This window comes from Mus pahari, chromosome 1 (assembly GCF_900095145.1).
Source record: "Mus pahari chromosome 1, PAHARI_EIJ_v1.1, whole genome shotgun sequence".
Lineage (NCBI taxonomy): Eukaryota > Metazoa > Chordata > Mammalia > Rodentia > Muridae > Mus > Mus pahari.
Genome location: NC_034590.1, coordinates 100,784,960 through 100,796,889, shown reverse-complemented (window position 1 = coordinate 100,796,889; position 11,930 = coordinate 100,784,960). Strand labels below are relative to the sequence as shown.

Below are 11,930 nucleotides of genomic sequence, written 5' to 3'. Positions count from 1 at the left end.
TCTCTCTCTCTCTCTCTCTCTCTCTCTCTCTCTTTCTTTCTTTCTTTCTTTCTTTCTTTCTTTCTTTCTTTCTTTCTTTCTTTCTTTCGTGTGTGTGATTTTGTTATTTGTTTTTGTTGTTCCCCTCACAACCCCCCAGTCAGGGTTTCTCTGTAGCCTTGGCTAGACTGAGCACTCATTCTGTAGACCAGGCTGGCCTTGAACTCAGAGATACACCTGCCTTAAGAATGCTGGGGTTAAAAGTGGGTGCCACCACTGTCCACTGTATCTATTTTCTTACTGTTCTTACTACTCTAATGTCACCTTAATCATTATATCCTTAATGAGACCTTTTCTGTCACCCAGTTTGTAGTATAGCAGATCCCTTCTAATCTTTATCATAATTTTATTTGTATCCTTCTCAACACTTTGTTATGTCTTTGTTAGTTACTGTTTCTCTCACTAAATTGAGATTAAAGTTGCAAGCAGAGAGTTGTCTGTTCTTTATGGCACTATGTATATGATACATATTTGCCAATTTGATTTATCATATGAATACTTTCAGTACTTCTGGGAGCGAGATAAATAACAATAGGATATAAAACACATTATGGAGGATTAGATAGTAGCTGGGTTTGGGGGGTATTGAATGCAAACAGTCCCCCCCCCCAAGCTATTTAGACATAAAGAGGAAATTAGAAGGTGGATATATATAGAAATATTGAGGATAGAGGAAATATTTGTCAGCTTGTGAGGTTTATCCCTTTTTAGGAGTATGACAGTTTGATTTTTCTTAGGTAGGGTCTCTATGTAGTTTGGGCTGATCTAGAACTTGCTCTGTAGACCAGGCTGGCTCAGTCACAGAAATCATCCTGCGTCTGCCTCCTGATGAGTGGCTAGTCTGGTTTTTCTTAAAATGTGTCCCACAGGATGCAGAGTTTTTGTAATGTCTTCAGAAGATTGACTCCAAGCCCTTGCTTCTTACCTACTAACTCCGGCAGGATGGAGTTCAAGAATCAGTGTTTCAGGTGGTGACTTCTAAGGCAAAGTTCTTGTGTATCATATATTCTTTTAGTAGATATAAAAAAAGCAAAAAAGCAGTTGTAGAAGGATGATGGAGGTGATTAGAGGAGAGCAATGAATTAAGAAGTGTAATCAGCTCACTATTTTCTGTCTTAAAAACTTGACTCTGGGAAAAATTGCATTTTTTTTTTCTGGTTTTATTCTATTAGTTTATTCTATAAGTTTTCTATCCCATGAGTTTCACTCAAAGAAAATTACTGGTAGAAAACCACAGTGTTTTTGCTGCTGTCATTCTGTTCCCCAGAGGTAACCAAGGCAACAGTTTGTGTGTGTCATTTGAGTTTTCTCTGTACATGGAAACACATGAAAGGGCTTCCCCCTTGACAGTCACAGTGGTGGGTTACTACCACATACCCTGTGGCCAGGAATTCTGGAACCCACAATTGAGCTTTTCAACCACATCGTAGTTATATTTTTAAATGTGTGAGGGTCTTCCATGCTGTTTTCTACTACTGCATTTTACATTTCTGTTGGCTAATTCTTATAATCAGTGAATTTCTTAGAGATAGCCAGACAGAAAGAATTGTCTTTAGCCAATACTTTTACGTTTATGATTACCTAATTTTTTTCTGCTAAACTAGTGATAACCCTTAATTTTAAAATGAACTATAGTGTAAATACCATTACTGTTAGTATGTATTATCAATTCCCTAGTGCACACCTTTTAACTATAATAAAGAAATGGCATTTTTTATTATGACTGAATAAAGCTCCTTCAAGCTAACGGAAAGATACCTAATGTTATAATTGTGTAAATATATATGCTTTTTTGTTGTCATTCCAGGAATATGTTCAGGTTTATTCAAAAATGATGTTCAGCAGAACAGGATAAATTAACATTAGGGTGATATTTCTCTAGAAGGAGCTTTTTTGAAAAATGAAATTCAGTAAAGTTACTTGGAGACTGTCTATTACAGACAGTACCTCAGCCCCAGCCTCTGCTCCCCTGGCCGTTAGCCTCCTTTCCTCCTTGAGTTTTCCCTAACATACTTATTATCATCTTCATCCCATGATGTATTCCCTCCTTCCCTGGGTCTTCCCCTGCTTATATATCAGGTAGGCTCCATGAGGTCAGGGAATGTAATTTGGTTTGCTCACTGGCGTATCTTTTACACTTGAAATGGAACATAGCATAGAGGGAATTTCTGGTAAACATTTGTTGGATAAATGCCTTGCAGCTCTGGCCTAGCCTTGTGATAATTAGAACGTTTAGATGAGTATATGAACATAGTTTTTTCAGCTAATCTTGATTACTTTTTGGACTGGTCTCTCAAAAGCTGTTGACTAGCCATAATGGGAGACGATTGCTCTTGGTTAAAAAAAAAAAAAATAAATAAATCCACTGTTGGCATCTATGTTTTGAAGTTAAATCATGACAGTGTTCTGACAGTGTTCATGGGTTAGAGGTATTTTACTTTTCTTTATTGGAAAACACTGAAGGCATAATAGGGAGGTAGTGTAGTCTTCTCTTTAACATAGCCAGGATTTTCTTATAGTAAGTTTAGTTTTGGCTCTAGAATATAACTCTTATTATCCTAAAAATGATTAAAACAAATGCAGCCAAGTTCATTTTAGTCATCAGAAATGTCACAAATATCTCCATAGAGTATCTACTTCTATAGTATAACTGTCCACCATAAAACCTCCATTAAAACTCATTGCAAAAGATATGACGAGGTAAAATGAATAGTTTATATTAAAAATAGTTCGTATATTAATATATGTAATAGTTTATTATATATCAAAAGAGTTTATTATATATTTTAAAATTATAGGTTGAATTTTGAAAAGATTAACTGGGGCTAGAGAGATGGTTCAGCGGTTAAGAGTGCTTAACTGCTCTTGTGTAAGTCCTGCTCCCAGCATCAGCATCAGGTGGTTCACAAGTGGTAGTAACTCTAGTTCCAGAGGCCGACACCCTTTCCTTGCTCTTGTGGCCATCTGCACATACCTGGTGCACACACATATGCTCAGGCATACACGCATATACATAAAAATAAAAAGTAAACAAATGTAAAAGTAAATGATCAACTGTTGTGGCTAATTAATATTATGCTGCCATAAGAAAGCCTTTAGCAATGAAAGGATTACAGTCTATATTTACCATTATAGTAGTGTATATTTTACCATTATAGTAGTGTATATTTAATATGTTCCTTAGAAAAGCTACAGTGAAATGATTAAAAGAAGTTTAGGTTGGACTGGAGAGATGGCTCCGATGTTAGGAGCCCTGGCTGTCCTGAGTTCAGTTCCCAGCAACCACATGACAGCTCACGACCATTACTATAATGGGATCTGATATCCTTTTCTCTTCCGTAGGCAGACATACAAAGCACTCAGACATAAATAAATCTTTTTTTTTTTTTTAAGAAGTTTAGGTCTATGTCTCAACCCTGCCACTTACTGGCTGGTTTCCTTCGGCGGGGCCTTTTCCCTTGGTGTCCTCTAGGTGACATTGAACAGTTAATAGCTCTCTTCATGGAAATGAAAGGAAGAATGCCCACTGCCTGACTTGTAGCAACCACTGCAGAGGTTAGCCTTCACTCTTTAATATTTACTTATTTTCCTTGTTCAGAATTGTCTTCCCATTGGGGATCAGCTTCAGTCCGTGTTGGGAAGTGCAGGACACAAGCATCTGATGGCGCTGCAGTCTTCAACTTCTCCAGGAGTCTTAGACAAGGCATCCTCTACACCTTTCCCTTTTAGAACTGGATTGACCCCTTCAGCCATCACTGAAAATTTAAAGGCTCTTATTGATAAAAGCGCACAGCCATCTGGAGAAGGAAATACCACAAACCACGATGAGTGTCACCTTATGCCACAAAACCATTCCCTTGAAAGTGATCTTAAAAATGCAGTGTCTTCTTTCTTACCAAAGAAGGCAAGCAGCAGCTCAAGTGTGCCCAGCTCTGACCTGCTGCCTTTTCTCCAGAACTTATGTAGTCAGGTCAACCATCTCCGTGTGGGACATAATGCCAGGTGGCAAGAAAACATCTCCAAGCCCCGAGAGGGCATTGTTGGGGTTTCGTAAGTATTTTATTTTAAGTCAAATATAGTTGAGATTTAGTAGGTGGGGGAGTCAGATGAAGGGAAACAGATTTGCCTCACTGCACTGCCTGATGAGCTGTTTTCAGCATTTACAGTTCATCACTGACATTACTGATTAGGAATAGAATAGAGTGGACTGTATAGGTTGGTGTTTCATGGTTTCAGGCATTTATGGAAGAGTTCCAGCTATCGGCTAATGGTTGCAGAAGAAAGCTGTGTGCATGAATTTGGAGGAACCATGAGAATTTATAATTTTTTATTAGGTTTGTTATGAATGTCACTGTAAGATAACCTTTATAGCCTGTGTCTGTTCCAGGTTACTTTTATAGTCAAAAGCTGTTGTGGGATGGGAGTAATTTATAGTGCAGAACCTCTTATCCTCTGGTCTTGATGCATTATCTTTGCAGCATTTATTCGATTAAGATGTTGCCAAGTAGCATATTCCTAATCCTTTTCACAGATACAATTTGTCAAAATAGTGTTCTAATTGAGGTACAGAACTCTGGTCATAACTCACAGTAACCATTTTACTCTACTGTTTAATCTGTCTTAGTTTAAAGTTTACATCTGAAAACAGTACTTTTATTAGTTTGGAAGTAAACATCACCAACCAACATGATTATATCAGCACTTATATTAGGTTCTATTGACAATAGCAGAATAGCTTTTTCATGTCTGTGGGAGATTCACATAAATATATTGTATTTCAAGTCATAAAGCAGCTTCGAACTGAAATCATAGAAGGTATTTTCTCCACCCATAAAGATAGATAAAAAACGATCACTTAACAGTGAAGGAAAGACAATAAGAAAATTTCCAAACACTTGATGATTAGACAACACAGTTTATGTGTTTCAGGAAGTCTAGGAGTTGGAGAAATGGCTCAGTTGGTAAAGTGCTTGCTGTGCAACGATAAGGACCTGAGTTTCAGACCATAGGACCCATGGCTTTTAAAAAAATAAAACTTGAGTGTGGTGGTGTGTGCCTATAATCCTGGTGAGGAGACACAAGCAGGAGTACCTATAGGGCCTATAGGGATTACTGGCCAGTTAATCTCACTAAGTCAGTGAACACTTGGCTCTATGAAAGACTCTTTCTCAACAAATGTGACAGAGTGACAGAAATAGTCACTGGATGCCAGCCTCCTGTTTTATAGCTCATGTGTACATACACGTGTACATTCATGTTGAGCATGTGCACATCACACAGTATGCATATCAGACACAAAAGAAGTCTCAACAGGAGTATTTTTAAAATACAGTAAGCTGAGTAAAAATTCAGAGCCAGAAGTTTGTGGACTGAAGTTCCCAGGTGATGGCCAGGGTCTTTGGCATCATACGGTGTTTTAGTGAAGATGGCTGGGAGGACAGTGACACAGAACTACCCCAGAAGGATGGGTGGGCTGGAGAGATGGCTCAGCAGGTGAGAACATGTGTTGCTTTAATTCCCAGCACCCATGTAACTCTTTAACTCTTAACTAGCCTGTAACTCTCATCCCAGTAGTTCAGTGCCCTCTCCTGACCTCTGTGGGCACTAGACGTACATGGAACATATGTGTACGTGCAAGCAAAATACTCATACAGTACTAAAAATTTTAATTTAAACAATGAAATAGATACTCTGAGAAGTTGTAACACATTAAAGACTGAATTAAAAGACCACTGGTGACACAAACAGCGCCAGCATTCGGGAAGCCAAAGGAGGAGGTTCACACGATGGGAAAACAGTAAAGAGACCAACGAAATAAAATGGTGATTCTCTGAAAGTTTCATTAAAGTCAGTAAGCTTCTATTACGACTAGAAAATAAGGGAGAAGATTTGCACGAGTATGATTTGCAGTGGAGAATATCATACACAGCCTTGGGCATCTTACAGGTAGTCGGACTGTGAGAGTAACTTCATGCTTGCAAATTTAATAACTTAGAGGACGTGGATTAACTTTTCAAAAAAACCACAAGCTACAGAACACAGCTTGAAGTAGATAATGGAATGACCTTATAGCCACTAAAAATGCTGAATTTGTAATGGGAAGGTGTTTCAGTTTAGATGTGGTTTTCCCCATGTTGAAGGCTTAATTTCTGCTTAGTGCAGTGGTTCTCAACATTCCTAATATTGCAACCCTTTTACACAGTTCCTATGTTGTGGTGACCCCCCAACCATAAAGTTGTTTTGTTGCTACTTTATAACTATGATTGTAGTACTATTATGAATCATAATAGAGATATCTGATATGCGAGTATCTAATGTGTGAGAACTGTTGGATTCAGTCACTCGGTGGAAATTGGATCAGCAGGGCACTCAGACTGATGGAGTTGTACTTGAATACCATTGTTTAGAGGTGATACAAAAGGGCTGCTGTGGAGGAAATAGGTCACTGGGGCATGGGTTGGAGGATATCTCATCCCAGGCTCTTCTCTGTTTGTTCTTCTCTAATACCTGGCCACCATGAGGTGTACCACTTTGCCCTGGCCTCTTCCATATATGCTCTGCCTAACCTCAGGTCCACAGCACACTGCACTGAAAACTCTGAAACCACAACCAAGTAAACCTGGCCTTTAATCTCAGATATTTTCACAGGGATGGAAAGCCAATTAATACAGAGTATTCATGAAAAGAAAAATCCTGGTCTAGATAGCTACACTGGAGAATTTTGCCACGCATTTAGAGAACACTATTTTTTATATAATCCAGAAAATCAAAGCGGAAAAAGACTTCTCATTTTATGAAACTCCTATTACCCTTGTATCCCAACTAGATTCTAAATAACTTCAAATACATATATATATGTACGAATAAGATATATGTAAATACATATTTTAAATATCCATAAAATAATTATATATACCTGACAAAATATGGGATCTGTGAACTGAAAGTTTTAAAATATTAGTGGAAGAAATTGTGAGAAAGCCTACAACAATGGTGAGACATGCCATATTGTTACCCTGTAAAAGCACCAGTCATCCCCTAACTAGTACATGTGCTTGGTGTAGTTCTAGCAAGGGCCATCAAGATGTTTTTATAAGTACGGAGGATATGATTCTAAAACTTGGAATTGGAAAGCTCTATAAAGTAGAATGATAACTAGGAAAAAGGTTTGAAAAGAGTAAAGCAAGAGAAATCATTTCTCCATTTTAGGACACGGTACAGTGGTAGCATCAGGGGTGGTACTAGCGGGAAGTAGGCCCCACAGGTGGAGGGTCAGAAGCATAGCAGAGGCTTGGCAGCATTGCAGCTGAGTTGTAAAGGTGGTGCTAAGCCAGTGTGATCTCCACAGGTAAAAATAAACCATGACCTAATCCTCACACTTCTGTGAAAATGAACACAGATGGCCACACTCCCAAAAGTAAACAGAAACGTTTTAATTATATGGGAGAACACTAAATATACTGTTAAAAACATGACCAACAGAAGAAAAAATTATAGGCAGACCCCAGTAAAATGTCAAACTTTATGCCTGCGGAAGACCCTATTAAGATGGTTTTAAAATAAACTGGAAGAAAATATGAATCAAAATTCCAAGAAATGGCTTGTTTCTAACACAAAGAGATGGCACAACTCAGCATTTAAAACAATACTAAGTAAAACACAGAAGACAAGGGATCTTTTCATGGGGAAGAGACTCTAATGGAAGCCGATGAGCACAAAGGGTGGCCAGCACCGGCCTCACCGTTGCCAGGGAAATGCTTATTAAAACCACAGAGGTACACCGTGTGTTTCTTGGAATGACTGGAACTTAAAAATGCTCACAAGGACGTGGAGAACTAGATCTCTCACAGCTTGCTGCTGGAATCATAAAATGGTACAGTCACTGAAAAATCTTTTGGCAAGTTGAACTACTTAGATGCACATTCTCATATGACCTGGCAGACATATTCCTAGGCACTTATCCTAGAGAAGTGAAATGTTATGGCCATACAAAATGCAGTTCATAGAAGCTTTATTGTAATAGTTCTGTTTTGCAAGAGATGATTCAAGAACTGTTGTATCCACACTGTGGAGTGGTAATCAGTAGTTATAAAAAACAGCCACCTAAATGGCTTTTTATGGTGAGAGACAGCAGAGACTCATGTGGCCACATAGCAGGTGGGAGAAAGCATACTAATAGAAATTTGGAGAGGGAAGGACTGGTGTCTGGGAGGATAATAACTGTGTACATAATAAAATGGCACAGGATATATATGTATATATATTTGGCAATATGAGTTTTTAAAAAATAAAACTATTATATATTAATATAAACATAAGTATGAAAATAAGCAAAAACTTAAGTAGAAATTATGTTTTAGTATGTGTAAAACCTACATATACATGGTGTGTGTGTGTGTGTGTGTGTGTGTGTGTGTGTGTGTGTAGAGCTTTTGGCTAAAGTTTTCTATGTATTACCTTACAACATGTAGCTAGTAAGAACATTGAGAGCAAAGAGAGATAATGTCTGAAGTGCACATATTTATACATTAAGTTTACCACTGTAGGGTGTTCTAGAGAAGACTCACTGCTACCAATTCTGTGAGTTATTAGAGCAGTGGCAAACGGTGGCATTACACTTCATGTGTCTTTGGGAAATGCTCCTATGTGTCACAAGAGCATAAGGATGAACAAGTTGGATACCACCAGTCTATTAGCATAGAAATGCTGTAGGCCTCACTGAGTCCCTGCAGGAGCGATGCAAGGTTTGTAGGCCCCACTGTGAGGTTCACTGTCCTGGTATTCACAGAATATAGCAGCTCTTTCCTAAAAGCTTATTAGGTTTTTGTTTTGTTTTTTTTTTTTGAGACAGATTTTCATGTAGTCCAGTGTCTTAGTTACTTTTTATTGCCATAATAAAACACCATGGCCCAGTCAATTTATAAACAACAACAACAACAACAACAACAAAAGCCATTTAATTTGGCAGCTCACAGTTCCAGACAGTTGTAGCCGTGAGCATCACGGTGGGGAGCATGGCCACAGGCTAACAGGCTAGCTAAAATCTTACAATTGATCTGTAAGCAGTAGGCAGAGAGTGAGCTAACTGAGAGTGGACTTTTGAAACCTCACAGCCCAGACCCTCAGTGGCATGTCTCCTCCAACAAGGTCATAACTTCTAATTCTTCCCAAACATTCAAATATATGAGCCTGTGGGGGCCATTCTCATTCAAACCCAGGCAAGCTTCTGGTCTGTGCAATTAACCATGAACTTTTGATCTTTTTGGCTCCTTTCCCAATTAGAGGTGTATGCCACACCTTGTGTTTGTGTGTGCTTACATGTGAAGCACGTTCAGCATGTGGAAGGAAGCCAGAGGACAACCTCAGGCATTGTTTCTCAGAAGCCATTCACATGGTCTTTTGAGATAGGGCCTTTCACTGGCCCAGAGCCCTCTGACCAAATTTGACTGACTGGCTAGAGGAGCCTCTGAGATCCTCTTGCTTTTTGTCTTTACCTACCCCAATGCTGGGAATTTTTTGTTTGTTTCTTTGTTTTTGTTTTGTTTGTTTTTGAGACAGGGTTTCTCTGTGTAGCCCTGGCTGTTCTGGAACTCACTCGATAGACCAGGCTGACCTCGAACTTAGAAATCTGCCTGCCTCTGCCTCCCAAGTGCTGGGATTAAAGGCGTGCACACCACCACCTGGCCAATGCTGGGATTTTAAGTTCACACTACCACACTGACACCTGACATGTCTATGTGATTTTATATAGTATGTGTTTGTATATGCATGAAGCATACACATGTGGGCAGAAGGGAGAGGTCCTACCCTGCTTTTTGAGACAGGGTTTTGTACTGAACCTGGAGCTAGCTCTCTGACTTGGCAAGGTTGGCTAGCCAGCCAGCGTCAGGCATCATCTTTCTGCCTCCTCAGCACAGGGATCACAAATATAAGCTGTAGCATCGGATTTGTTACGGACATACTCAGGTCCTCATACTTGTATGGCAATAGCTTTCCCAGCTGAGCCATCTCCCTAGCCCCAGCTTTTCATTTTCATTTTTAATTTGGATTATGAGACTATAACTTGGGTCTTAATGCTTGCATGCACATCTTTTAGTGACTGAGCTGTCTTCCCTGCCCCTAAGCCTGGTCTTTTGCAGTGCTAGGGATCAAATTGAAGGTACTTGCATGCTAGAAAACCACTGTAGCCACAGAGCTACACCTTCAGCTTGGTTTTGGAAGAATTGTCTGCTTTCTATTGTTTTCTTTTCTTTTCTTTCTTTCTTTCTTCTTCTTCTTCTTTTTTTTTTTGGTTTTTTTGAGACAGGATTTCTCTGTGTAGCCCTGGCTGTCCTGGAACTCATTTTATAGACCAGGCTGGCCTCAAACTCAGAAATCCGCCTGCCTCTGCCTCCTGAGTGCTGGGATTAAAGGTGTGTGCCTCCACGCCCGGCTCTATTGTTTTCAATTGTCTAACTAGACAAAAGCAGGAGAGTACTGTATATTCAGGATGGTGGCCATTGTTGTAGGTTTTAGAGCTGGAACTGTGCCCTTAGGAGATGGGTGGAGTTAGAGATCAATGTCAATGGTATATCTTGGCTGCCATTTGGCTGGCTCAGTTGTTTTTGTCACCACCTAAGAGAAAATTGATATACTTTACATTTTATTTTTAGGATGGAAGAGCAACCTGTTTGCTCCTACTTGGAAAAAATTCTTTCTAAAAACATGGAACTGATGGAAAAGAAGCTTATGGACCACATTGATGAAAGGATCTATCAGCTCCAGGAACACATAGATGCTAAAATGGCTTTGTTAGTGGACTTACTGCGAAGCTCCAACTCCCCACCCCCAGGGATGCCTCTAAGACACTGTGACTCCAGAGAAAGACTTTCCAATGGAGAAAGATAAGCTATGCACATACCATTATTACAAATATTTATTACATATTTATTACAAAGCCAGAATCCAAAAAGGTTGTGAAAATCAAGTCTTTAATGTCCTTTGAAGGACCATTGTTTTACATGAAGTGACCTCAGTGCTTGTTTGCATTGCACTTGTTACTGTAGATCCAGGGCTGTGCGCCAACAGCTGTCCTGATACAGTCGTAAGTTATTCTGCTTGCTGTATTTTTCACTCTTACAGAAATGTATACTTGTGTTGCTCAACTGTTTCAGATGTTTAAGGACTTCTAACGTACTTTGTTAGCTTGTATTGTATATTACATGTGTTTGAAGTGGATTTTTTATTTATACAGATACCTGTAAAATATATAGTCTCAGGAGTATGAAAAGTAATAAGATATTCGAATTTTTTTTCTAATTAATTTTGGAAGTTGGATACTTGGACTCTTTCATTCAGATCACCAGTTTACACTTCCCTATGATTTGTCTGAGATGAGTGTGTGTCGTGTTTGGGCTGTTTGAGATAGTTTACACAGTGGGGGTAGTGGTGCTTGTTCATTACAGTGCTGCTGTAGATTGCTCGTTTTCAGTCTTAGGATTTCAGATTTGGTGCTGGAGGTTAGGTAAAATGGAAGGCAGTTCTCTTCTGTAACTGACAGGGACTTTTCCCAGAGGCCTTCTAGCATGTATAGTGTGTGACATGAATGCAGGGCACTGCAGTTCCCAGCAGACTGTGTTTTCGAATTTTACTGTTATATTCCTGTTGGTGATACAGTTGTGCCTAAAGGGATTGCTCTGAAGACCACCAGTAAGTGAATAGAATTCTTTTCAGCTAATTTGATTAAGTTGTTTATTTTTTAAAGGGGATATTTCGTCCTTGTCCATTGTTTTGACAAACTGTTTTGACCATACAGCCAAGGTGACATAGCATGTAGGACACACCACACTTTGGCCGTCTTTGGTGGGCCAAGGTTGGGATGGATAGTCACACCACGTGCAGATGTAAGATGT

At 39.3% G+C, this 11,930-nt stretch overlaps 1 protein-coding gene across 1 annotated transcript in view; it reads left to right on the top strand.

Moving 5' to 3' along the window:
- C1H10orf88 (chromosome 1 C10orf88 homolog) overlaps positions 1–11,312 on the top strand; it is an 18,549-nt gene extending 7,237 nt beyond the window's left edge. Inside the window, exons 5-6 of the mRNA XM_021213050.2 lie at positions 3,638–4,089; positions 10,692–11,312. Coding sequence (XP_021068709.1) covers positions 3,638–4,089; positions 10,692–10,926 — 687 coding nt within the window. The 3' untranslated portion in view covers positions 10,927–11,312. The remainder of the gene's footprint in view (positions 1–3,637; positions 4,090–10,691) is intronic.
- Positions 11,313–11,930: the final 618 nt, after the last annotated feature.